General features: G+C 59.5%; 2 protein-coding genes across 2 annotated transcripts in view; one reads left to right on the plus strand and one right to left on the minus strand.

The window, feature by feature from the left end:
• Positions 1 to 6755, plus strand: part of PPP2R2C (protein phosphatase 2 regulatory subunit Bgamma) — a 93012-nt gene extending 86257 nt beyond the window's left edge. The window contains exon 11 of the mRNA XM_049632624.1: positions 4017 to 6755. Within this exon, the coding sequence (XP_049488581.1) occupies positions 4017 to 4308 (292 nt within the window). The 3' untranslated portion in view covers positions 4309 to 6755. The remainder of the gene's footprint in view (positions 1 to 4016) is intronic.
• Positions 6756 to 17432: 10677 nt separating this feature from the next.
• Positions 17433 to 24065, minus strand: part of WFS1 (wolframin ER transmembrane glycoprotein) — a 28467-nt gene continuing 21834 nt past the window's right edge. Inside the window, exons 7-8 of the mRNA XM_049630275.1 lie at positions 23204 to 23349; positions 17433 to 19337 (exon numbers count right to left, since the gene is read on the minus strand). Coding sequence (XP_049486232.1) covers positions 17529 to 19337; positions 23204 to 23349 — 1955 coding nt within the window. The 3' untranslated portion in view covers positions 17433 to 17528. The remainder of the gene's footprint in view (positions 19338 to 23203; positions 23350 to 24065) is intronic.

A 24065-nucleotide genomic window follows, 5' to 3' on the forward strand; every position in this document is an offset into this window, starting at 1 on the left:
CCCGGAGGGGGGTCCTGGGCAGGGGGAGAGAGGGTGGGGGCCCTGCAGGGGTGGGGGCCGGGGGTGGCCTCCTGGACGAGGTGCTCTCAAGTCTCAAGAAAGCGGTAGGAATTTGCCCGCAGAGCGTGGCAAGGCATTGGGGCAGAGGGAACAGCATGGCCGAAAGCTCAGGAGAAAGAAAGAGCAACTGATGTGGCCACAGCTTAGCGAGTTAAGTCTCAGGTCAAAGTGTCCTTGGGCCTCCCTGGGGTGGGTGTTGTGGGAGAGTCTAGCATGGGGGATGGGGGGCTTAGGGACCGAAGCAGGAAGACCAGTGAGCGAGCCGTCGCAGCCGTCCCTCTGGGCCAGAGGTGAGGGGGATGTGGGCGGTGAAGGTAGAGGGGACGGGCTCAAGTCAGGCCACCTACCTTCAGGTGACCAGAGGATGCACAGGAGCCGGGTCGTGTACACCCTCGGGGGCGGGCACGGGGGTTGGGGGTGCCCCATATACCACCCACCGTGGCGGCCTGGAGCCTTAGAGCAAATGTCCCACCCTGTTCTAGAAAGCAAGAGATGGGGTGCAGAAACTCCCCGGGAGTTGTCACCTCCCCGGCTGCGTGGGCCTCTGACTGTGAACAGGTCACGTTGTCCCTGAGTGTCTGCTCATTATTATAAGAGGTAGCCACGAGCCCTGTTCCCAGCAGCGCCCCTGCTCTCGGGCCTCGGGACTCTGGCACTGGGCCGCACGGCGGCCCCTCACGTCCCCCCAGCCTCGGCAGGTCACCCGGCCCCCAGCTCCCGGCCCCCAGCTCTGTCTTCCAGCCACGTACACACGCTCCACGGGCTGAGCTGCCGGGAGCCGCCGGCACCTGGATGGACTCCAGTGGGCTCCCTGGGGCCTGATGTTGGGAGTGAGCCTTTCCTCCCCGAGAACAACTCTGGATCTCTGACTCTGTTGCCCACTTTCCTTCCCACGGCCTGGTCTCAGTTCCGTGTTGCAGGTTAAGAGGGACGCCATTTGGCTGCTGGCCTGGCCTCCTTCTGGAAGGTGGGAGCGAGAGGGCCTCTCCCAGCATGCACCTGCGACATGCCATTTCTTTGTCTCAACAACAAAGGGATTTATTCACAGGGATGAAGGTTTGGGGGGCGGAGTTGTAGAACACAAGAGAATAGGGCCAGAGAATACTTTGGGATTCTCCACCCACCCTCCCCTCCCCTCCCCTCCAGAGATTAGACAAACCTCCAGAGAAGCAGAACTGCTTGGCTGGGCCCCTCCCCCAAGCCCACCCCCACGGCTCTGCCCCCACAGCCGCAGAGAAGCCCCTCCGCCCACTGGGCTGTGTCCCAGGTCAAGTGCAGAGGGGTGGCTGGGCAAGGCCGCTTCCTGCATTTCTAGGACTTGGGAGGGTGGTTGTGAAGGGTTGTGACCCTTCCGCCGAATTCATTCATTCATTCACTCATTCACTCATTCGGCTTAGAGAGCACCTGCTGGGGGGAGGTACCTTCTGAACTTGCAGGTCTGGCGGTGAATAAGAGAAGGTTCTGGCCCTTCGTTCCCTACCATTTACGGAGCATTTATTGCCTTCTCTGCAGGCACCAGGGGGCTTGGCTTGGTCTGGTTCAGTCTGGCTGCTGCTGAGGGCCAGCATTCGCTCCCCCGATGAGGCCAAGCCAGGGCTTGGGACTCTGAGGCAAGACAGGCCCGCCCCAGGAGCCCCCACCCAGTGGTGGAGACAGAGGCAGCACAGAAGCTTGCCCACGGTTATTGGAGCAGGTGCCTCAACACGCCAGCATGCCCTCTGGCTTCTGACCAGGTTTCACCAGTGGGGACACTGGGAGGGAAGCAGGGAGGGAGAGGGTGTTTGTCCCACCTCCCTCCCTGTCCTCTCAGTGGACTATGCCCTGGTCAGCCAGCCCCTTCACACAGTTCTGCCACTCTGTCTCTGTGTCTCTCACCTTTCCTCCTCTCACCCCTCAGGCCTGGGGGATGGTAACAAAATCTCCAAATGTTCCAGCCCCGGGGGCACGGCACTTTCCCTGTGGTTCCCTTAGAACCTTCCAGAACATTTGTGCATAGCTCCTTTGTGGAGCTGGTCTCCAGTCACCCGGTTGGCCTGCACCCTCTGCCCTCTGCTGGGATCCAGGTGACCCCTGCCTGGGTCTGCCTGGACACCCCTGGAACATGGCAGAAGAACCGCTTTATGGAGGTTTTCCATGCTCATTGTCCCCAAGCGCCCACCCACTGATCTCTGAACACAAGGTCGGACAAAGCGGTCTGGGCGTCGGGAGAGGGACACCAAATGCTAACTCGGCAGGTCGCGGGCTCTGGCGGGAAGCGTCGCCTCACAGGCGCAGGCCATCCCCAGGAACCGCAAGTGCAGGGCGGGCAGGGGAGGCCCGGAAGCCGCTGTCTGTGGGAACACAAAGTACTTCCCTCAGAGGAACTCTTGGCCCGGACTTGCCAGGACCCAAGACTACAAGGCCCTTCCTGGAGAGGATCAGAACTCCGAGGGGCAGGGAGGCAGCGGGGCCTCCCCACCGCACGACCCTGCCCCTCCTTCTAGAAGGGACTGACCTTGAGAGATGGCCCACAGGCGAGGTAACTGTGTGACAATCACAGCTGGTCCGTTCCGTGCAGGCCCCGGGAGGCCGGCTTCCCGGTCTCGGATAGAGATGCTGAGGCTGGGGCCTCGGGTGCTACACTCTCCTAGTGTCGGTTTACCAGCCCACGTTCTCCCACGAGAAGGGGGACACGTTACAGGAGATGTGTCACGTTCAGCCCGTGACTCAGCATCACCTGGGCCCCTGAGCCATGCCAGGAGCATCTGACCTGCCACAGCCCAGGTGCCTAATAAGGGAACCTCTCCTGGTCTGTCCGGGTGGACCTCGGCCTTGAACATTTCCTGCTCCCCTGCCCTGCACTGTCCCCCTGACTTGGGGAAATGGAGACGTGGAAAGTGTGCATAACCCGTGTTCACCTAGGGGGCCGCGGGGCTCTGTCTCAGAGCAGTGAGGCCCCAAGAAACACGCTCAGCTTCCAAAGGGAAGACAGGAATCCCAGTCTGTACACATCACCCCTGAAGGATGTGGAAGGGGACCTTGTTTCCCAGAATCCCCTCCCTCCTCCCCGGTTATTTTGCCCCCCTCCCCCACCCCCGGCTGCTCCAGAGACTCTCCTGGGCCAGACCCCAAAACCCGCTCTGTAGGCCCAGGCCCCGATCGCTGGCCTTCTTGCCGTCCTCTTACCACACAGACCACATGGCCTTTCTCCCAGGCCCCAGGCACCCCTTCTCCTTGGAGGGGGGAGGGAGAAGGAGTGGATGGACAAGGGGCAAATTCCCTTTAGCAGGACAGGAAAGTCCGTGAACATCTGCACATCAACGGCGTGCAACGTGTGTTCACTTAGTCACCCAACTACTCAGAACAGGAAGGTGCTGGGTCCCCGTCGTGAAGGGCGCGTCGGGTCAGTTCAGGGGCCTTCCCTCTGCTGGTGCCTGGAGGTCTGGCCAGGCCTCTCCTGGACAAAGGGGAAAGTACGGGAGAAGTTTCTTTACGATGTCTGGGGCGGAGCATGAAGGGGTCTCCTCCCCTGCCTTAGGGCCGCCTGGGTGGCTCACTCAGTTAAGCGTCTGACTTCAGCTCAGGTCATGATCTCAAGGTTTGGGAGTTCGAGCCCCACATCGGGCTCTGTGCTGACAGTTCAGAGCCTGGAGCCTGCTTCGGATTCTTTGTCTCCTTCTCTCTCTGCCCTTCCCCCGCTCGTGCTCTGTCTCTCTCTCTCTCTCAAAAATAGACATTAAAAAAAAAAAAATTGTTTTTAAAAGCGTCTCAGCTCCTGGCCTTGGATTCTGCAGGCAGACGGTAGCTGAGATGTGGGGGAGGACCAGAGCCCAAGGGGAAGGTGGGACCAGGGCGGGGGGCCCACCCCAGGGAGTGAGGTCCTGCAGCGCCCGGGGTGGTTACTTGAGGTGTGGCACGTTTCTTCCCCGTACCCTGCCCTCCCCCAACCCGCCTGACGCCTCTCCTTCTCCCGCCAGCGTCATCATGACCGGGGCCTACAACAACTTCTTCCGCATGTTTGACCGGAACACCAAACGCGACGTGACCCTGGAGGCCTCGAGGGAGAGCAGCAAGCCGCGGGCCGTGCTCAAGCCCAGGCGCGTGTGCGTGGGCGGCAAGCGCAGGCGGGACGACATCAGCGTGGACAGCCTGGACTTCACCAAGAAGATCCTGCACACGGCCTGGCACCCGGCCGAGAACATCATCGCCATCGCGGCCACCAACAACCTGTACATCTTCCAGGACAAGGTGAACTCTGAGATGCATTAGGTGTGTGCGGAGCCCCGTCGGGGACGCAGCCGTCTGGTGGCACGGCTGGGAGCGCGTCCCTCCCTCCCGGTCCCCCGGCCGGGCCGCCGCCACTGGCCGCCGTCTGTTTGAAAACGGGAGGAAGGAGGGTTCACTGAAGCCACAGACCATAACATGGACGTGACCGTCGCCTCGGGGATCAGGCGCTTCGTTCATTAACTGCCTGCCGCCTGTCCCGCTCTTAGGACTTTGTCATTTCCAGGATCACTTTTCACTCCTTCCAGCAGCAACTCGCAGGGGACAGCAGGCACCCCGGGGGCCTCACGGGCCCCCCCCATCGGGGCTTTGGGGACCAGACGACGGACTCAAACCAGCCAGCCAGGATTCTTTTGATTATAGACGGAGCAATTTCCACGGTCTCTGAGCTGAGGGTCATCCCTTTGCTTTTTGGATCGTGGACTCGTGCTGAGAACAGACAGGTGCGAGATCCACTTTTAGGTTCTTGCAATGTCTTTCAGTCCCCCAGGTCTGGCGTTCCCAGACAGGAAAGGGGACAGCGAAAGCCACCCGTGTGTGTGTGTGCCTGTTCTCACCGTTGCCCCAGCCTTTGCTGAGCGTGGGCCGGTGGGGGGGCCAGGCACGGCGTTCGGCCCTTCACGCGTACGGATCCAGTCCCCACTCTGCGGGGCTCTCCTGTCGTGCTTCATGGTCATTGGGCCCCTCGAGGGAGCTCACACGGCTCTGTCCATGACCCATCGCTTCCTCCACAAACACCAGCCCCTCACAGAGTGCCAGATGCCAGGGATGAGAGGTGAGTAATTTATCAGCCCCGCTCGACGCGGGAGGACGCTGAGGCCCCGAGAGAATGAACCAGTTTGTCCAACACACGTCCTGACCGAGTGGTGGAGTCAGGAATCCTGAGCCGGTCTTCACGCGCACGGGGCCCTTCCCAAGTCCACCACGCTGGCGGCTCGTGTTAAAGCAACGTTCTTGCCTGGAAGGTTCTGGAAACTTATCTTCATCTTGTGAAGCGGGACAGAGCAGATGGGCCATGACGAGGGTCCGGGGAGACCCGAGCTGCAGCACGGAGTATGGAGAAGGCCCCGTGGTGCCAAGCTCTGTGTGGTGACTTCAGACCCCCGCCCTCTGTGGGGCACCTCGCCGCGCCCCCATCTGTACCCCAGCCCCTCGTTCAGGTGCACCGAGCTGCCTCCGAGGAGATTGCATGTTTTGACCTTTCAGGATACATCTTCTTTAACGACCTGGCCCGTGTCTCCATAGCACCTGCTCCTGCCCGATGGATGTGGAGACCAGCTCCGCCCATCCCACCCCGCCCACTTGTCCTCTGCACGGAATGACAGATGACGGGGAACCACTGGCTGGGCGTCCTGATTCAGGAAACCGAGTGCAGAGGCCGAAGCCAACATTTTTTTACAGGGTGTAACCCAACCCAGGAAACAGACCCACCCGAGGTTTTTCTCAGTGGATAGTGGTGTACTTTTCTGTGCATCAAAGCACAAAACGCATGTGCATTCACTTCTGGCCATATGATATTTACACAAGGAAATGGGTCCATCGTTCCTGTTTTTTTTTTTTTTTTTTTTAAATCAACATGAATGAAGAATGTTTGTTTGTATATCACTGTAAAATCCAGGTGACCTGGACAGTATTATATGTACATATCTATTCTAATTGAAATTAACAATCACTGGATTGGATTCCTCTTTTCCCCCCTTTGTAAAGAGGTTCAAGAATGTGGTAAATTGTATAGAAATCTTGTCGAAGCCAAAATCCAGCTCTGAGGGCCTTACACAATTACACGGATATTTGGCACAATCCCCTTCCCTTTGTGATTCGGATGCTGAGGGGAGACTCGAACTGCAGCGAGGACTTACTGTCAGAGCGTAGATTTCACACTTACCCGTCTACACAGTACCACTCTTACACTGCATTCAAAAGGAGGTCTTAATACAGTTCCTGGTTCCTTACTTCTGTGTGAAGCTTTGGGTAGCAAACCAAAAAAGGAAAAGGAAGAAAGATCCTAGAGGAAAAGCATGCCTTCAGATCCCTGGAAAATCGTAATGTCCAAAGCAGGTTGTGAACAATGACACGTGTTGTGGGGGAGGGGCAGGACTAGCCGCGGCAGACAGACGGGCCAGTAACATAGTCACAAACTCGGCTGCTTCCTCTGTTTAAATTTTCTGCTCTTCTTAAATGTATGGGCATTCACCTAGTCCTTGTGAAGTTGTTGGGTGGTTTTTGTTTTTACTCGAATACTCTGAGGACTGAAGTCTTGGTTGGTGTTGGACGTGTGGTAGGTAGACAGACCTGATCACTTTGGATTCTGTAACTCATGGGTGCATTCTGGTTTCATTCGGTATCTCAGATTATCCGACTGTTGAATAAAATTATAAATATGTTAATACCAGCTTTTTCCAATAAAATAACAAACGTTACATCGAAAATGGGACTCGGAGTGCTGGTGGTTTCTAGTGAGGCCAACCCCCGGCGGGGGAGGTGGGTGCCATCAGGAGGCAATATGGCGGACGGGAAAGGCTGGATCACGTCAAAGCTTTGCTATCTCTCTCTCTCTTTTTTTTTTTTTTTAATTTTTTAAATATTTATTCATTATTGAGAGACAGAGAGCCAGAGCATGAGTAGGGGAGGGGAGCCTGGGAGGAGAGCGACCACAAGGCAGCTGGTTCGTTCTGGAAGCTGGGGTGGCCCGGCCTGGTGTGCCACAGTGGCTGAGAAAAGCCAGAAGATGGGTGAGGACCCCCCCCCCCCGCCCCCACCCCCTGCCGTGGTTTCCCCCGCACCCCTCCTGGGGGCCAGGCCTCTCCTCTCCACCTTCCAGAGGGCATTTTATACTTCAGACTCAGCAAGAGGAAGGCAGGTGCTGTTCTAGTGGGTCCTGCTGGTGGGGCTTTCATTGGCTGAGCTCTTTGTCAACCACACGGCCCCTGGGCAGAGCTTAAAGGAGAAAGCTGCTCCCAGGCTGTGCGGCCTTGGACCCGGGCCGACCTCTCTGAACCACCTGGGTAACTAGAGGGCAGTGCCCGTCCTTCTCAGTGCTGTTGGGACGACTGATGAGACACACAAAATACTTGACAGATCCTGTGGTACCGCTGTCCCGGGAGGGTCCCGTACTGTCTTGATTCCGGGCGTTACCTTGTCTGACCTACCTTTCGGCTTCATGTCAGTCCTTTCGCAGGGGAGGGGGGGGGTACTTCTACCGTACCCATTTTACATACGGAGAAACTGGGGCTCAGAGAGAGGAGGGGGTTTAGCCTGCGCCCAAATTTCTAGAAACACCAAGCGGTGACGTCTGGATTCAGACTCTGATGGCGAGTGGCACGTGGTCAGGGACATCGCGGCCTCAGCCCCACCCCGTCCAGCTTCAGCCAGCACTGACTACGCACCAGCTCGGGACTGTGGCCGTGTGACCTTGAGATGACAGGTTATCCCCAGCCATCAGGCAGACCGATCTGTCACGTGAGTCCTTGTCAGCAGAGAACCTCAGAGGGAGAGGAGACCAGGAAGTGGGGGTCAGATGTGGCAGGAGGGTCCCGTCTGCCATCGCTGGCTGTGGAGATGGGGGAGGGGACGGGCCTCAGGCCCGAGAACGTGGGCGCCTCCAGAGGCTGGCAAGGGCCAGAGTGGATTCGGCAGGACACAGCCTTGCTGACACCTTGCTGATGGCCTGAGGGGTGGTTTATTCCTCACTGACTCCCGGAACCACTCTGAAGAGCTGGTCCTTACCGTCTTGATCTCCCAGAGGAGTTATCTGGGGCCCAGGAGATTCAGGGCACGTGCCCAAGGCCCACCGCCCATATGGTAACGACCACACTGGTGGCCACTGATGGACCCCAGCTCTGTGCCAGGGACTGTGGCCAGCCCTTTGCGTTTATTTCAGCCACAGTAAACCCCCGTGGCAGGTACTCTTGCTGCTTCTGTTCTAGAGATGAGGGACTCCAGGCTCAGAGAGGTTAGGGAACTTGCCCAGGACCACACAGTAAAGGCAGAGCTAGAACCCAGCTCTCTGAAACGTCTGTCCTGTGCAGGCGTAGGTTCCGGAGCTGGCATCTGACCTCATTCTGTCTTGACCTCAGCACCCTGTTCTTCTGGCATCGACACCCCTGGGGCAAAGGGGGGTCGACTGCGTGCAGCCTGCAAAATCTAGAGAAAGCTTTGTGATTTCTACCGGCACTGGATTCCTTCTTTACACGCTACCCGAAGTTGCTGGGTGGTAACTTCTGCTACTCTTTGCTGAAAGGGAGCGTTGTTGCTGAAATTCATGCAGCCTCCATGTTTTAACCGAAACATAAAGCCCTTCAGGTTGGCAAATGCCTGGAGAAAGCTTGTCCCGGGGTCAGAGCCGCTGTAAGAGCCGGGGGTGGGCGGTCAGGGTGGAGAATCTCGCCGCGGTCAGAGGACGGACGTGCACTCCCTTCTTATCTCCCCCAGTCAGTCCTGAGAGGGACCCGTGAGGAAGTAAGGCTCAGGAGTCTGACAAATTCCAAGTCACGGAAACGGTGGCTGGTGGATCGGAGATCTGGGTGGTGCTCAGACCCCTCGTCAAGCAGGGCAGCAGGGAGTCTCTGACCAGGAGAACAAGTGATCTTGGCAGGAGTGAGGGGTTGATGAGCGTACCAGGGGCCAGTGTAGGTGACACCACAGCCACTTTCAATGTAGCTTCACTCTGGGCTGACTTGGAACGTTGCTGCGGCCCCATGGGCAGAAAAACCGCACTTGCCTTAAGCTTCATGAAAGTAAACTGAGTCAGGAGTGATCAAAACACCTAGAAAAATATGATTGATTCAAATAAAGGGAAAATGGGGGCCACCCTCCTTGGCCGACGACATTCAAGGGCACCTGGGGACTTCTAAGGGGGTTGGGGGAAAGATTCTGGGAGAGATGGGGCTGCTGGCCTGGGGATGGGCTGAGGACGCAGCCACAAGAGACCTGGGTTTAATCTCAGGCTTGTCACTGACCAGCATTGAGATTGTATCTGTCATCTACTGCCGGGTAACAAATGGTCCCCCAATGCAGCAGTTTGAAACAACAGCATCTGTTACCTCATACAGTTTCTGAGAGTTGGGAACCGGGCGTAGACGAGCTGGATGTTTCTGGCTCAGGGCGCCATACGTGGCCGTCATCTCTGAAAGACTGACTGGGGTGCAGGTTCTGTTTCCAGGCTCGCTTACGTGGCTTGAGGCTTTGGTTCCTTGCCACACGAGCATCTCCCCGGGGCTGTGTGCAGCACGGAGTGCTCGCCGAGTAGCCGATCTGAGAGAGAGGGCACCCAAGCCGAAAGCCAGTCTTTCTGTAAACCAATCTCAGACGTGCCATGTTTTATTGGTCACATAGCCCGATCTTGGCACCCTGGGACAAGAAGGCGTGGGAGGTGGTGGGGGTCACTGGGGGCCATCTGGAGGCTGGCTACCACAGGGGTCCCAGCAAGCCTCTGCATGTCTCTGAGCCCAGGGTTCAACTATAAAGTGGTGGCAATTGATGAGGGAGCATGGGACAAGCTGAGGGCACAATACAGGCTCACAGCACCACCCCGCCACCCTCTCTCACCGCCCCCCCCCCCCCCCGTGAAACGTGTGATATTCCTCAGACACTTCCGGCTCCCCAAGAACACAGGAAAGGGGTTTAAGTGCTTGCCGTGGTGATGTGGGAAACTAAGGCAAATGAAAAATTAAACTCCCTCCCTGCCTACAGCCCATTGGCAAGGCCTTGAAACCAACAGAGTGACCTCCCTCTGGGAGCTCAGCTGCCCCGACGATGGCACTTAGCTGGGGGCAAAAGGGAGTCTTGGCTTAACATTATCCTGACTCCCCCTCCCCAGGAACCTGTGAGTCGACTTCAACATATAAAAATTCCTTTCGAAACTTCCTTTATCTCAACTCCCCCAAGATATACGCTGGCGATCATAGTCCAAGCTTCTGGCCCCTGATGCACATCTGAAGGGTCTCAAGAGTGAGGTTTTACTAAACGGTAATAAATGGCGTTTTCCTATCAACAGCCGGCCCCTCAAGGTCCCGGAAACCTCGCTTCCAAAATTCCTTAGAGACTTACTCTATCCCTGACCCTCTCCCAACCCGAAGGTATCTGATCAGTCACCCGTCACTACCCCAGGGCAGCTCTTCCTGCCCACGGGTCCCGTCCCCGGGCTTTCATAAAATCACCTTTTTGCACCAAAGACATCTTTGAGAGTTCTTTCTTGGCCATCGGCCCTGGACCACCCCACCGTCACCCCCAAACTTCATCAATGATAACACCGATCACCTAAGGTGTTTTTGAGAGACTCCAGGTGCTGACATCCACAAGGCCACCGTCACAGCATCTGGCAGGTGCCAGGTGTTCATAGAGACCTAGTCAGCTGTCTCCCACTTGCTCTGAGCCCCAGTGCCCTCCTCTGGTGGGCTGACATTCTTGGGGGCTCTTCCGGCTCTGTGGAGATTGGCAGGGGATGAGCTGACCCCGTCTCCTCTGGTCTTGTCCGGCTTGGCTCCTGGTCTCCCGGTGGCTCTCAGCCTCAGGTGTGTGTTAGCCTCGCCTGGGAGCTCTGCCAAAACCCGTGGCCCAGCCCTCAGCATCTCGGGCTGGGATTCGGCATAGGAACTTTTTAAAGCTCATCAGATGACTCCACTAAGGAGACAGGTTATTCTGTGAATGACATAGGGAAACAGTCCTTCTGCAGAACCGTTTGCAGGAAAAGCAAATGATCTATAGATTTACTTGGAGGAAAGCTAAAAACAGCGTGTGGGTCCATTTGCTTTCACCACTTTGGGCAAGGAAGACCCATTCACCCGTCTTTTTTTTGTTTTGTTTCATCCAGACTACGTTTCAGAGCCCCCTGCAAAAGTTAACCACTTGAGAAAAACTTTACAAAGGCTTACCAGCTTCGAGAGTGGTATCCTAGCAACGGAAAAGCTTTTAGAGCTCGAAATAATTGCCCAAGTCGTGAGTGATTCATTTCAACCAGCCATGTCCTTTTTTATTAAAAAAAAAAAAAAACACAAAAAAAACAAAGCCCCATTATCTCTACCTGGAGACTGTTAGCATTTTGCACAGGGGCCCACGCAGTCAGATGACAGGATGAATTTCACGGAGGGACTGAAAATCTGCAAAAGGCAGCAGCTGTCTTAGGACAAAAATAACAATGAAAATGGAAAGGAATCCATTAGCAAAATTATGCCCTCCCCCCCCCAAAAAATCTAAACGTGAAAAATACATGTGAATGTTTGGAGCAGTGAATGAGTCATGTAATTCACCTGTAAAGCCGATGACCGTCTCATTCGTAAACGGGCCGAATAAGTTCACCTGGGAAGGATGCCCATTTCTCTCGGCAAATCTACTTGGTCATTCACGCATTCCCTCAGCAGACGTGTTCTGAGCATCTGCTATGTGAGCGGTGCTGATGCACGTGGCTCTGAGCTGGGACGCTGGACCCCAGCCGCTGGGACTCAAATCTTGGCATTGGAGGTGGCCGGAGGTCTTGGGGATGTTACCCACCCGTGCTGCCCTTCAGTTTTCTCATCTGCAAAGCGTGGAGAATGACAGTACCCACCTCAGTGGTGCAGGTCAAACAAGAAAGTCTCTGCGTAAGTGGTCAGCGTGTCACCTGAGCTCCCGGGGAGCCCGTTAATGACAGTCCCTCTCACGGTGACCGAACGTTCCACGAAGCCCCGCTGAATGCTGCATCTGGCCCCAGCCATCCTGGGGACGTGGGGACAGTCTGTGCCTGTGTGGAGAATGAGGAGGGGGCTCACTGAGGAGGGCAGCAGGGGCTGCCTGCAGGAAGGAGGAGGGAGCAGGGGTGGGGTAGAGAGGACAGGGTGGGGGCTTAGCTGCAGCCTGAAGCCACCTGCCTACCAACAGTGCCAACACCAAGCAGGCTGGTCTAGGGGTCCGAGTGCATCCCTGGGCGCCCCACACTGCTGGCCAGTGTCTGGATTCCCTGCTGCTGTGCAGGGTGGGAGCACCCCTCCCACTGCACCAGCAGCCTCCCCCCTTCTGCTGGTAACTGGGCTCCGTGCTGGGCAGGGAAATCCCTGCTCCCGGCGAGCACAGGGTGACTGGAAGCGTGTGAGTGCCCTGCCCCTCGGGTCCTGGGGTTGCCGTGTGGCCCCTGACCCTCGAGAGCCAGGAGAAGAATGGCATGTGAGCCCCATGCGAGTCCGTGTGAATGTGGGGTTCGTGCTTCTGTCATAGCCTATGCTAGCCTGGTGGTTTCGCTCTGCAAGGCTGGCAAGAGGAGGCAGAAGCAGGACGCGTGCCTCTGTCCCTAAGGCCACCGCCCGGAAGGTGCCCGTGTTCCCTGCCACCCCTGGCCGGAAGTTAGGCACACGGCTGGGAGATGTGGCTTTTCTTGACCAGCTACAGGCCCGGCTCAGAGTCAGGCTCTCCTGCCATGGAGGGCACTTGGGGGGACAGAGCAGCACGTCTGTGTCTGTCGCCGCAGAGAAATGGGCTGTGACTCGTTCTTTCCAGCGCTTGTTCCCAACCCGCTCCCAGAGGGGCCCCCCGGAGCCAGCCAGAAGCCACCGCCATTCCTGTGACTTGCCACCAAACGGTCCCTAGAGGATAAGGACACCTGTGCGCAGTGTGACTGTCACCAGGTAACACGGGCCTGTTTCCTGTGTGCGAGCTAATGGATGACTGTCCCACGGTAACGAACAACGGCGACTTTCTGAAGGTGCTGACGGTGGGCAAGAGCTGGCAGATCCAGAGGGGAGTAGGGGGAGGGGCAGCCGGGCGGGTCCTGGGTGTGAGTTCAGCCCGTGGGCAGGTGCAGGCGAGGCCCCAGGGAGAGGCCGGGACACTTCCCAGGAGGAGCAGGGTCCTGACACACAGTCTGGCTGCAGCTACCGAGCTGTGCGCCTCTGCATGGCTGACGGGGGAGGCAGGGGGGTTGGTAAAAGGGGAAAAAGCCCCACTTTCGGAGATAAGAAGCAGTGAGCGGGAGGCACCTGGGGGGCAGTCAGCAGGGCAGTGGGTGCCGGGCCCTGGGGACTCGAGCCTTGTCACTGGCCCACATCCCACACCCTGTCACCCCTGCGTGGGTGCACCGGTCACCATCAAAGAGCCTGGGCGTGTTTTCGTCAGCCAGCAAGGAGGTGCTGGGGAGGCCGGGCCCTGGGACCAGCACCACGTGGGAGGGCTCCCTCCAGGGACAGAGTGGTGGAGGCAGCTGGGGAGTGAAAAGTGGGGCAAGTACCCGGGTGCTGGGTTCAAGGAGAAGCAGATCGGGACATCAGCGGAGGCCTGAGCAGTGCCTGTGGGGTGAGGAGTCAGGATGAAGGCCCCCAGGTTCCCCTTCCGCAGGTCCCAGCTGCGGGCGGGCGGGCGGGCGGGCAACGCTGAGCAGGGGGGCTGGTGATGAGGCCGCACAGGTAATGCGGGGATCGGGGAGGCGGGGGCCGCAGGGCCAGCGGAATGCGGACAGCGGGGCTCACCCGGGGGCCGGGCCCCGCCGCCACGCCACCCAAGTACTCGGGGTGTTGACAAGTGCCTCCGCCTCCAAGCCAGATAAGAGGGCAAGTTGAGCAGAAAGAGAAACTGGACCGTGGAAGCACCTTGAGGGTCCTGGGAGGAGGGAGCGCGCCCCGGCCCTCTGCCCACTTCCTGCCACACACGGGCACGTTTGTCCCAGCCGCTCAGGGGCACCTGCCTCTGTCGGCGTGACACCCGGAGGCACAACGAGACCCCACCCCCGGCGCAGACCCTCCCCGGTGCTCCCAGAGCCCTGGAGGATGCGCCCAGCGGGTGCTCGGACACAGCGCTGGCCGATGGCGGGCTGCCCCCGTTCTTTCCCCGCGGGCCCGAGGGACGGCCCCCAAGACCCAGCAAAATGTGATTTCTTGGTGGCCCGGGAGCAAGAGCAGGATGTGGTTTCCATCACAGCTCTGCTCCCCTCCTGGCCGAGTGACGCTGGGCAAGTCCCACCCCGTGAACCTGATCAATTCTCATACGCGAAATGGTGGTGGTGGGGGGGGGGGGGTTGCTGCGCGGGACCTGTGTGTGTCGCCCGAATCACTTCACGTGAACACGGTGCCAGAGCCACGGCCCAGCTCTGTTTCGGGGGACCCTTTGCCCCCCGGCCGCCTGAGCTCAGCAAACTCCTGCGTGAGCCTCACACCCGGTCCTGGGCCGGGCGGGTGGCGGCCTGTTTATCAACAGAAAAAGCAGGACGGCAAGCACATCAGGAAGCCTCGGGACCAGGCGGGCCAAGGGCGTTCCGATGTTTATGGCTCCTTGGAGGCAGTCCAACGAGGCGGCGTCTCGAACCAAACAGCTCAGAGCCGGCCAGGTAGACGGGAGGCCGGGGACGGCCTCTCCGTGTCTTACTGGGGCCCCGGCTTCGGAGCCAAGAGGGCCTCCCAGCTGCTTGTAGGACAGTAGTGACAACCCAACCTGGCCTCTGGGCCTGAGGCTGTATCTTCTGGGACCCCTGGCATCCTGGGCCATACCCGAGGCCTTCCAGTGGGTGCCTTGAGTGATGAATCGGCCTCTGACCTCCCCAGTCCAGTCCCTCCCCTGGCTGTCAGAATGGGGCGCCCCCCGCCCCGTGCTCCCGGAGGCCTTCTGGCCCCCATCCTACCTCAGGCTGGACGTGCCTCCCTCCCTGGGCTCCCACAGCTTCCCGTGTCTGGTGGCAGGAGGGCCCTTCTGACCCAATCAGGGCCACTCACATCCGCTCTACGTGACTTTCCTGGGGGTGGGACCCGGGTTTGACTCCAGCTGTGGAGTTACAGCATCTGTTCAACATCACGGTGCAATAAATATTTGCTCGTGGGTGGCAAGAAGTGCGTTCAAGGCTCATTAGTTAAGTTAAATAAGGAATGTTTTAGGTACCGGCTGAACTTTCCTGGATGTGCAGCCCTGAGGAATTAGAGGCGGGGTGCCCAGGGGGCAGGGCTGCAGGCAGGTCAATAACCCACAGTTATTTTCATCAAGTTTACGTTTCAGAAAAGATAGAAGGGGTGCGGTGAGGGTCTAAAGGCACAGACCTGGGCACTGAACTTGCCCAAGGCCACAGCTGGGAGGCACAGGAGTGGGATTCACACCAGGCTGTGGGCTCTCACCTGCCAGGTATATTGCACCTGAACTTACAAATAACACATTCTTCACTTGATAGATTGGAGTCGTGCACAGCATTTAAGCTTAAAAAAGGTTTCATTGCGAAGTCTGACCTAGCCCCGACTTTTGCATTCTGCAGATCGGGGCACAGGCCTGGGGACAGGGGTGTGGGTGGCCGGTCACAAAGGCGTCTGTGACGGGGGCAGGGGAACTGGGGTCCGATACCCAGTCTGAGGTAATCTCCGTGAGCTATCACCACTCCCTGCACCAAGCAGGGGACTCTGCTGGGGGCCGAGTGGCAGCGTGGTGGCCCAGGGGACAGATCTCTGCGCAACCCTGCCAGGATGCAGTGCGACCTCCTCACTGAATCTGTTTCCTCCTCTGGGCGGTAGGGCCGTCCCTGTACCTCCCCGTCCAAGTGCAAGGATCATAGGATGTCGTCTGCATGCCCCCCTCTCTGAACCGCCAGTGGTGAGCCTGGGAGGCAAAGTCAAACCGTGAATGCACTTTGTGGCCTCCCGACACTGCGGGGCCAGAGAGGGGGATGGGCTTTCACCTGTCCTCACTGCCCAGGGAAGAAACCCGGGAGCAAACCCAGCGCAGAGGGATGCGGCCTGGGGAGCACTTTCCAATGCACGGGATTTCAGGCGGACCCACGGACAAAGCAGGATGAGCCAAGGGTGCAGGGACACAGCTGCCACCTGCTATGGTGACAGGAGCCACGTCCACGGAAAACGGAGGCAGCCACACCCTGGACGGTCGGTGCAAGGTCTCCGAACCACAGAAAGAATGTAGGAAGGACTCCACGTTTCTCGACCTCTGCAAAGATGTGGACCCACTGCTCCCCGGGCGTCTGCACACTGGGGAGGAGCGGGGTGCCGGCTTTGTCCTCAACGTCGGGGAAGAAACAAAAGACCCGAGGGACTCAGACACCCGTCCCTGTCTGAGGGGGCACGAAGCTTAATGGGGGACCCGAGCCACTCCTCCAGCACCCCTAAACGGCCGAAGCCCTGATTACGTGACTATGGAATTATCATTGTGCGTCACTGAATACGGGACCCGGTGTCACAAACTTACTGCCGACGGGATGGCTCTTCCCAAACTGTGAGTCACGTGTATGCCATGCGATCACCGATGGGAGTTTCACGGGCGATTCTGGCCACGCACACGTCTCACCCTGTAAGGCGCGAGTGCACAGCTGGGCGGCCCCCGGCCTAGAGGCGGTGCCAGGGTTTGTGCCCTGGCAGGCGAGTCGTCGGCTACTGAGAACGTCCGTTCTGCTCTTTGGAACTCACCTGTACTTAGTTCAGTGCAAGTGTAGACACCTGTTCTCACGAATGTACAAGAAAACAGCTCTTTCAAATAAAGAAAAGAGTAGGTTTCATGAAATGCTTTTATTTTGGCTGCTTTGGGACCCTGACTCTGTTTCCTGGTGAACAAGGCAAAGCTTCTCTGAGCACCAGGAAGGGACACCCCAGGTTCCTCCCATTTCCTGATGCCGTGGATGCATCTCACAAGCTCACCCACTGCCCACTAGACAGGAGAGCCGCAGGGCAAGCCCGTGGGGCCCGGGGCTGCCGCCTCCCCCAGCCTCTGACCTTGGGAATCGGGCGGGGCCCTGACCGCGCGACAGAGCTCAGGCGGTACCCGAGTAAGCCCCAGATCGGCAAGCAGCTGTCGAGGCTTAGCAGTGACCAAATAAATAAGACATCCTATCACCGAATTTCACAGCAGCGCGTTTGGTTCTTTAAAAAAACAAATCCGACACGGGAGTAAACGGGGGAGGGGGGGCGGTGCTTGGAAGTGGAGGGAAGGGGGAAGGACTTCCTCTGTAACGTGCTTTCCAGGGCCCAGAACTGCCAGGCTGGAGGGCCCATCGGCTTCGCTCCGCAAGGTCGGGGCTGTGGGTCGAGACGGCATGCAATTGCCAACGTCATCGCGTTCCAGGCGGGCAGAGCCGAAGCTCACGGAGGTGTGAGCAGGCTGCACGTGACAAGCGCCACATCCGCACACGTGCGTGCATGCACACACACACACACACACACACACACACTCTCAGCGTTAGTGCTGTGCCCTCTGGCTGGGTGGCCACACGCGGGCTGGAGGTCCTGGTGGGGACACGCGCGGACTCCCTGGCCGGGGACGCGCCCTCACACCGCCGACAGGAACGGGAAGAAGAAGAAGTCGAAGGCGAACTTGACGGCGCCGTGCACGGTGCTGCGCCAGTCGCGCTCGATCTTCACGTGGCGCCGGGCGGGTGTGAGCTGGGCCATGCAGTTGAGGCAGCGGATGGCCTTGAGCTCGAAGACGGGCCACTTGCTGCCCAGGCGGCCCTCCAGGACGGTGCTGAACTCGATGAGGCTGCCCTGGCGCAGGCTGAGCAGCACGTCCTTGAACTCGCCGCTGGCCCGCAGCACGAGGTCCTTGGTGACGTCGTCCTCCTCCGGGCTGCGCGAGCCGTTGGCGCCGCTGTACGGCATGCCCACCGTGATCTCGAACTTGTAGCGGTCGAACTTCTTGATGTGGCAGGGGTGCTTGGCCAGCAGCTTGAGGCGGCACAGCTCCTCCTCGGCCGTGGGCGCCGTGCCGGGGCTGCAGGACGGGTAGGCCTCGCCGTACAGGCAGCGCATCCAGTCGCCGATGAAGACCGGCAGCACGTTGACGGCCGACTCGGCGCTGTTGTCGATGTCCGTCACGCGCACGTACTTGAAGCGGCCCGTCCACGTGACCCTGTGGCCCTCCAGGTGGCTGCACAGGATCTGGGTGCGGGCCATGTTGGTCTCCTTCCAGGCCCGCGGCCCGCACAGGAAGCCGTACTGCTGCCAGGTCAGCGTGGAGTTGTAGACCTTCATGCCCTCCGACCGGTACACGTAGAACCAGCAGAACAGCACGATGGCCGTGATCCACACCAGGATGAGCTTGACGATGGAACTCCGCGTCAGGGACTTCACCACGCCCACCACCGAGAAGTTGGCCTTGGTCCACCAGCGGAACAGCAGGGGGATGCTGCACATCACCACGGTGACGGCGACCTTGGTGAGCTCCAGGGACAGGAACCAGCGGGCTAGCTGCACCACGCCCATGAGCGCCAGGCCGGCCACCAGGATCGGGAGGGCGAACAGGAAGAGGAAGTAGCCCATGCTCGCGCGGATCAGCCCCAGGCCGGTGGACTCCAGCAGGATGACCACAGCGAGTTCGCACCACATGAAGCAGACCAGGTAGGGCACCAGGTAGCAGTAGGTGCCCTTGAAGTTCCTCAGCTGCGCCATGCGGAAGAAGAGATAGAGCAGGTAGACGTAGAGCAGGCAGGGGACGCTGACGTTCAGGACGACCAAGTGGCCGAGGGGCACGGTGACGAAGGTCTGGCCCAGGAGCTTCAGGTGGTGCCAGTCGAAGGGCAGGGAGGGCAGGAGGGAGAGCAGGCCAGCGGCCACCTCCGTCACCAGGGCCCTCCGGGTGTAGGGCTCGGCCGAGGTGCTCAGGCTCATGTAGCTGGTGGCCGTGAAGAAGACGGCCACCACGGCCAGCTCGGAGCAGGGGATGAAGTCCTTGCTGGCGACGGGGAAGGAGAAGATGACGAAGAAGACGGACAGCAGGAAGTGGACGTAGGGCTCCAGGTGGTTCCAGCCGAAGTTCACCTCGGCCTGCTCCACGTCCAGGTTGGGCTCGAAGCGCAGGAGCAGGCCCGTGAGGCTGCGGAAGCTCTCCCAGGCCCTGCTGTCCTGGAAAACCTTGAGGGTGCAGATCACCATGGAGACGAAGGACAGGTAGAAGACGACCAGGGGGACGAAGAGGGCGAAGAAGTCGATGGTCAGGTTGCTGATGATGAAGAAGAAGATGAGGGCGTTGATGTGGTGGGTGGGCACGATGGTGGACAGCCAGTGCATGCCCGCCCGGGATGCCATGTCAATCAGGTACTCCTTGATTTCCATGATGGCGTGCAAGGGGTACTTGACCACCTGGGGGGCGGAGACAAAGACGGGGCGTCGGAGGCGGGCGGGGACGGGGCCCCCGCTGCCGTCCCCGTGACCCGGCCGGCCAGCCTCCCGAGCTCTGCGAGAAGCTAACGGCTCACCCCTGGGCCCCTCGTCCCAGCGGGTCCTTCCCCAGGAATACCCTCTCCACGTGGTGACGTCCTCCCCATGCCCTGCGGTCTATACAGACCCTCCCTCAATTGCACCCAGGCCTGCACGTCCTGGCCCCTGTCCTCTGCACCCCTGGAGCGTGTCCCCTGGCTCCCCTCTCGTCCCAATCTTTGCCAGGGATTCCAGACTCTTGTGAGCCAGTGTCCCCCGTGGGACCCCGAGTCCCTGGGGGAAAGCACCAGGGCTTGTGACCTGATCCCCCCCCACCTGCCAGCAAGGGCTGCCCTGCTGGGCCTCGGCCCCCCAGCCTGCTGAGGAGAGAGAAAGATACTTTCAAGCCCACACAGGGCTCTGAACACTCCCAGGAGCCGCGGTGGCTGTAGGGGCTCCAGAAAGAGCTCCCTGCAAACGGAACGATGGGGCTCACATGAAAGGGGCCAGAGGAGAGGTGCTCGCCAGTGGCAGGGACCCTGAGAACCAGCTGCCTGCCACCGCCCACCTCCACACACCCACGCCGCTCAGAGCAGACACGTAACCGACGGCCACTTCTGCAATCTGCACCCAGTGGAGAGGGCAGGGGAGACCACGGCGGAGGCGGGCTGGACCCCACTCCTGCCCGGTTTTCTCTGCAGGACTCCCAGAGGCTCCCGGCCCTGCCAGGGCTCAGGAGGTGTGGTGTGGAGGGCAGGGGTCTGGGTGTGTCTGGAGGGGCAGAGGCGTGGACCCCAGACCACACGAGATCACCCACGTGTGGGGGCACGGAAGCCCGGCTGCCACCCAGAGCCCACCTCAGGGGCTAGGTGACGGACGCCCACCACTGCCTCGGTGAGGTGGGCACCACGGCCTCCGCCCATGCCCTCGGGACAGGCTCTCATCTGAGGATGTGGCTGGCAGCTACAGGTGACCAAATACCCTGGAAGCAACGGCATGGGGCACGTTCCACAGAGAAGGGGCACCCGGGCTTCTACAGGAGTCCATGGCTCAAAGAACGTGTGTATGCCCACACCTGTCTGTACACACACACACACACACACCCGTGTGAAGGGTTACATTCCTTCTCACATGTCTGTGACAGCCCAGCTAGGAAATGAACAGATCGGTACCCCAGCTAACTACTCCCCCAGCTCCCCAGGGCTAGTGACCTTCCCGGAAAGCAGGCATCACACTCACATGTGACTGGGGACGGCCACCAGCGAGTGCTGGGCCCTGTAACGTTAGTCTCGGCGGGTACTTGTGATGCTTGGCAGGAGGTCAACCGCCTCAGAACGAGTGGACAGGTGTGTCAGCGAGGCTGGCGCAGCCGATCCCTGGGGACGGGGGCCTCGCTAGCTAGTGGCAGACGGACTAGAGGCGTCTCCCGGCCGCTGTGGTCAGTGGTCATTCTCCGTGCCCTGCGGCTGGGACCTTGAGACGGGTCTCAAGTTCTCCCCCCAGGCTCCGAGCCACTCACACCTTTTGTTTTTTGCCCTTGAGGCCACACAAAGTGGTTGAGAGGAACTTTCAAGGACAATGAAGCTTCTCCAACCTAATGCCCAGCTTGTCCAGGGTGTCCGGCCTCTGTCGGCTGAGGCATAAGGCCACGAGGACCAGGGAGCCCTTCCCTTTTAGGGTCCCAACTCTGTCCCCGGTCACTTCCATCCAGACCCTGCTCTTGGGGACCCACTGAATTGGGAAACAGAAAACCTTTCTGTAGACAAAGTCCAACAAATTAAAACAAGCTGTTCTTTGAGCAGGAAACAGATTTTTTAAAAAACAGAGCAGGGAGTCAATTCTATGACAGGAAGGTACAGCTCGCTCTGGCCAGGTCGGAGGTCGTCGGCCGCTCTGCTGACCCAAGAGGCCAGGGGTGTGACGACAGGCCGCTAACCAAGGGGCCCATCTGGGACCCGGCAGGTCACGGCAAGGCTCAGACCCCGGTGAGTTTTCACACGTTGGACCTCGCGATGACTGACGTGAAAACCGTGTGGATTTTACTGCATTTACTCTTACGACGGTTTCATCTGCCACAAAAGAGGCCCGTGCAGCCCGGGGCCTGGAGTCTGGAGCCTGCCTGTGGGGGCCACATGCGCTCACGGAGGCACCAGGCACCTCGCTGGGGCCAGAAGACAGAGCACACTGCTCTTCCTCTGCCTCCAAAAGGCTATTAAAAGCTGCAACAGCCTCCAGTTTTAGGGACACCTGCTAGGATTCACCATCTCTTTTGCAAAAGACTTTTAATGAGACAAACTATAGAGGCATCCAAGTGCTCTGATGGTTTCAAAACCTGAAGGAAACTCGGAGCCCCATGTACTTCTTGTCAGAGTACTTTAAGTCTCTTTCCCAGAAAGGACTCTCAGACGTCTCCCAACACTGAGAGTGACAGAATTTACTGTCCCAGCCAGGCTGCTTTGCAAACAGGCATCATTAGGGGGGACAGCGCAGTCCTGCCCGCAGGCCCTCCAGACTCACCCTTTCACCTCTGACCTTCACTGGCATTTCGGAAGCACCTCAGCTTGGCCAAGAACAACGGCCAGGGCCCCACCCCTCTTCTCTCCAGTTCTAAGGAAACTAAAAGCAACTATCTGTGAACACACAGCCCCAGCCTGTCAGAGTGGACCTTCAATCAAGTCGTGACCTCCCTTGGTCAAGCTCCTTGGCCATCCTGGCCTGCGGCTCGCCACAGCACCTGATCTTGGGGGACTCACGCAGCTCGCTGGTCGGTCCCGAGCGTGGCCATCGCACCGGCCGCCCTGGTCTGAGCCTCCGCATCTGGGCTCCTGGCAGGTGCTACACCAAGCTGTCTCCAGCACGGGGACTCCCCACGCTTCCTTGTCCCCCCAACTCCTGCCTGCTGGCGGCCCAGCCGTCGCCTGCCCCTCTGCCCCACTGATGGTGATTCACCCCGGTTCCCACTCAGCTCGCACCACACGGACGCTCGGACGACTAACGCCACGAGCTTCTCGATGATTCGTCTGCTCAGAGCCACTCATGCTGGGTCAGGCAGCCAGGCATGCGGAATCACGGTAGACTCTGCAAGCCAGAGAGCTGACCTGGGGAACCGCCTGCACCGTGGTCTCAATGGCGTGACCAGGGAAGTGAAAGCTGTCACAGAAGGGGCATGGCCTGCCATCCCTGCCTTCTGCACGTATTTGTAGGCCCCGTGCTTGCTCCTCACGGGCCTGGCTGCTCGCGGGCCGACAGCGGGGGCCAGAGTGTCTCCCTTCCGTCCAGCCAGCCCACAGTGGCCTCTCTGCTACTATGCACACTGCACTTGGCTTTCCCCCGAGCCCCCGCGGATCTGGGTAAACAGGGACCGGCAGGATCCTCACGGTCTCTCAGTACCAGCACTCTGCGTCTGGGGAAAGGCATCTTTGCAAAACCGACCTCCATTCCGTGCCGTAAACGGATCATTTTTCAAAATGACAAGGTCTCCGTGAGAGTCGGACTCCAGAGCCTGCCACTCTGCTGCCTGTGGTGTTCCGCGGAGAACGGCCCGGGGGGGTACCCGTGCTCGTCTGTCACACCCGCGCATGACCGCCCCACCTGCGTCCCTGGGTTTGGAGCCTGAGTGCATGTGAAAGGCCCCTCTCTCGAGAACACACCCTCATGCAGTTATGGGGACCATCCCTGCGGACACGCCTCCCCAGACAAGCTGCAGTCCCGGAGGCTCCTGTGTCGCAGCGGCCTCCTGCCCGTTCCTTCCTGCATGGCACCAGGCTGCACGGTGAGCGCCCTTTGGCTGGGCCCCTGGCCCCACTCACCTTCAGACGCAGGGGCAGGTCCTCGGGGCTCTTGCCCACCAGCTCATCGTCATCATCGTCCTGCAGGAACAGGTTGGCGGGGATGATGCCCTTGGCATACTTCTTGGTGATCTCCACGAAGTCATCCAGCGCTATGTAGCTCTTGGCTGGGGCACAAGAGAGAACGGCACAGGGTCTGCCCACACCGCAAGCACACGGTCACCCCGCACGGATGGGCAAGGCAGGGGACGGTGGCTGGGCCCCGGCGGAGGGAGGCCGAGCACGCCAGGCACAAACCTCTCTGTCCTGGACAGACAGGCGGGCACAGACGGGCCAACCGGGTGGAGAGCGGGCACCCTGCCTCCTCGCCTTGGGGACAGCAGTCCCTCCTTTGAACCTCCTGCTGCCCAGCTCTCAAGACTAGGGTCTGCCCCCACCAGCCCTGCAGCCACCTCCTCTCCTTCAGCCCTGGCTGCTCCCAGCTCTGGTGATGGCCACCTGCAGCCCACGGCCCAGCCACCTGCCCCCCCCTCCACTCAGCGTGCGTCCACTGAGGACCTACTACGTGCCAGGCACTGTGCTAAGCACTGGGAAGGCCTGGTATGTGCGCACGGACCCAGCGTGTGCACAAGTCTGGTGGGGTCGTGCTAAAGACAGCTGGCTGCCAGACGCGACCGGCTGCTCCCCGGAACCGTCCTCCAGGCAGAGGGAGAGAGGGGAGCCCGGGGAGGTGCAGTGAGTGACTCGGCACAGAGATCACGATCGTGAATGGGCCGCCAGCCCCAGGGCTGCCGTTTGCCAGGTGCTTCTGAGGCCTCCCACGCGGGGACTGCGTTCTGGACACTGGGGACAGAAGCCCATCGCAGAAAAGAGCGACAGACAG

Source organism: Panthera uncia, chromosome B1 (genome assembly GCF_023721935.1).
Source record: "Panthera uncia isolate 11264 chromosome B1, Puncia_PCG_1.0, whole genome shotgun sequence".
Lineage (NCBI taxonomy): Eukaryota > Metazoa > Chordata > Mammalia > Carnivora > Felidae > Panthera > Panthera uncia.